Source organism: Pundamilia nyererei, unplaced genomic scaffold (genome assembly GCF_000239375.1).
Source record: "Pundamilia nyererei isolate P.nyererei 1_Seehausen unplaced genomic scaffold, PunNye1.0 scaffold00415, whole genome shotgun sequence".
Lineage (NCBI taxonomy): Eukaryota > Metazoa > Chordata > Actinopteri > Cichliformes > Cichlidae > Pundamilia > Pundamilia nyererei.
In genome coordinates, this window is record NW_005187816.1 from 298686 (window position 1) to 300412 (window position 1727).

At 40.0% G+C, this 1727-nt stretch overlaps 1 protein-coding gene across 1 annotated transcript in view; it reads right to left on the reverse strand.

The window, feature by feature from the left end:
* LOC102203521 (plasminogen-like) overlaps positions 1–1727 on the reverse strand; it is a 37136-nt gene that overhangs the window by 9784 nt on the left and 25625 nt on the right. Inside the window, exons 3-5 of the mRNA XM_005753254.1 lie at positions 760–957; positions 508–656; positions 314–407 (exon numbers count right to left, since the gene is read on the reverse strand). Of these exons, the coding sequence (XP_005753311.1) occupies positions 314–407; positions 508–656; positions 760–957 (441 nt within the window). The remainder of the gene's footprint in view (positions 1–313; positions 408–507; positions 657–759; positions 958–1727) is intronic.

The following is a 1727-nucleotide window of genomic DNA, read 5'->3' on the forward strand; positions in this document are numbered from 1 at the left end:
CGAATACTTTTGAAAGCCACTGTATGTGCGTGTATGTTTGCAGGTGCATGTATAACTTGTACATATCTTTCTTATGTAAATGTAAATTTGTCTGTTATTGTGTAAATACTTACGCTATTGTGTACTCCACACACATGGAGAGATGCCAAACTGCCTTTCATTGTTCTTGTAACAGTGACAATAAAAAGCTATTCTATTCTAACTTGCCCAACACTGGTTATCACTGCAGTCTGCAGTTGTGACTGAGCAACTGTAGAGTCACAGTGATGGAGTATTATTGCGAATACAAATAAAATATACTGAATATACAAACCACAGTCGGAGATCTGGCAGTAATCCCATTTTTTGTTTCTGTCTGTAGTGTAGCACCATGGTCCATTCACATCACCGTCTGGGTTTCTGCAGCTCTGAGAGTGGACAGAGGGGGAGAGTTAGATGGCTAGAGAAAAAAACAAAGAGTTCTGCCCTTTCCCCAAAGTGTTTATATAGCAACACCCACACACTTACATTGCCTTCCAGACCTTTGTTGGCGTGAGTCTCTGGAGTGAAGCTGCTGTGTTCGTGAGGAGTCTGAGCGCTCCACGCCTGGCAGGTCACACCCAGCACAGTAACAGAAGTTGGACCTCGGTATGTTTCTCCATTTCCAGTCTTGCAGTCTAAAACAGCAGCAGAGAACCAGGAAAAGTGAAAGAACTGACAAAAAAACTGACAAGCAAGCAAAATGTTGGCAAATCCCCATTTTTAAAAAAGTTGATTTACCTCTTTCTGCTGGTGTCTGGGTGTTAGTGGAGGGCTCCTGTGGTTGAGGACGAGTGGTTCCTGAAGGTTTTGTAGGGCATTTCTCCAAGTTGCAGTACTCCCAGCGAACTGTGGGGTCTGTAGTGTAACACCAAGGAGCTTGATCTCCATCAGGGTTCCTGCACCAATTTCTACTGAGGTCTCTGTTGAAAGGTAGATCTGGAACATTAGGATATCGACCCACAAAACAACATACTTTTTTTCTCCTGGAGTCAAACCTCAGGAGGACTATAAATCTCTGCTGGCTCATTTATCATATAACAAATCAACTGGCACATCATGCTTAGAACAAATATTAGCCTTTGTAGCCTTTCTAGCTGCTACTTTTTTTTTTACGAGTATTTGTCATCAGTATATTTTGACCTACAACACCGTAGGTGTTCAGAACAGTTTTGTCTATGGTTCTTAAGTAAGTTGAAGAAAAAAGTTATAAAATTAAAGATAAACAGAACAAAATGATTTGCAAAAATGAATCCCAATCCAGATAAGTTCAATATTTTATTTATAATAGGACATAGAAAACACACTGAATATTTAAACTGAGACATTTTCTATTTCGTGAAACAAAACAACTCACTTCAAATGTATCAGGACCAACATGGAAAAGCAAGTGGTAGAAATTGTGGCACAACTTAAGGATAATATTCCTTGAGTAAAATTGTGAAGACTTTCAATATTTCATCATCTATAGTAGATAACATTATCAAAATATTTAGAGAATCTGGAGAATCCCTGTTTATAAAAGGCAAGGCCAGATAAGGGACCTCCCGGCTTGTTATCAGCACTCAGTTCAAAGGCCTGCATTTCTGATGGTGTCGGGGTAAATCAGTGCCTATGGAATTGGCACCTTGCACATCTGGAAAGGAGAGATTTTATGAGGTGCCGTAAGGGACATTACTACTGAAACGCTCTCACACACACTACTGAAA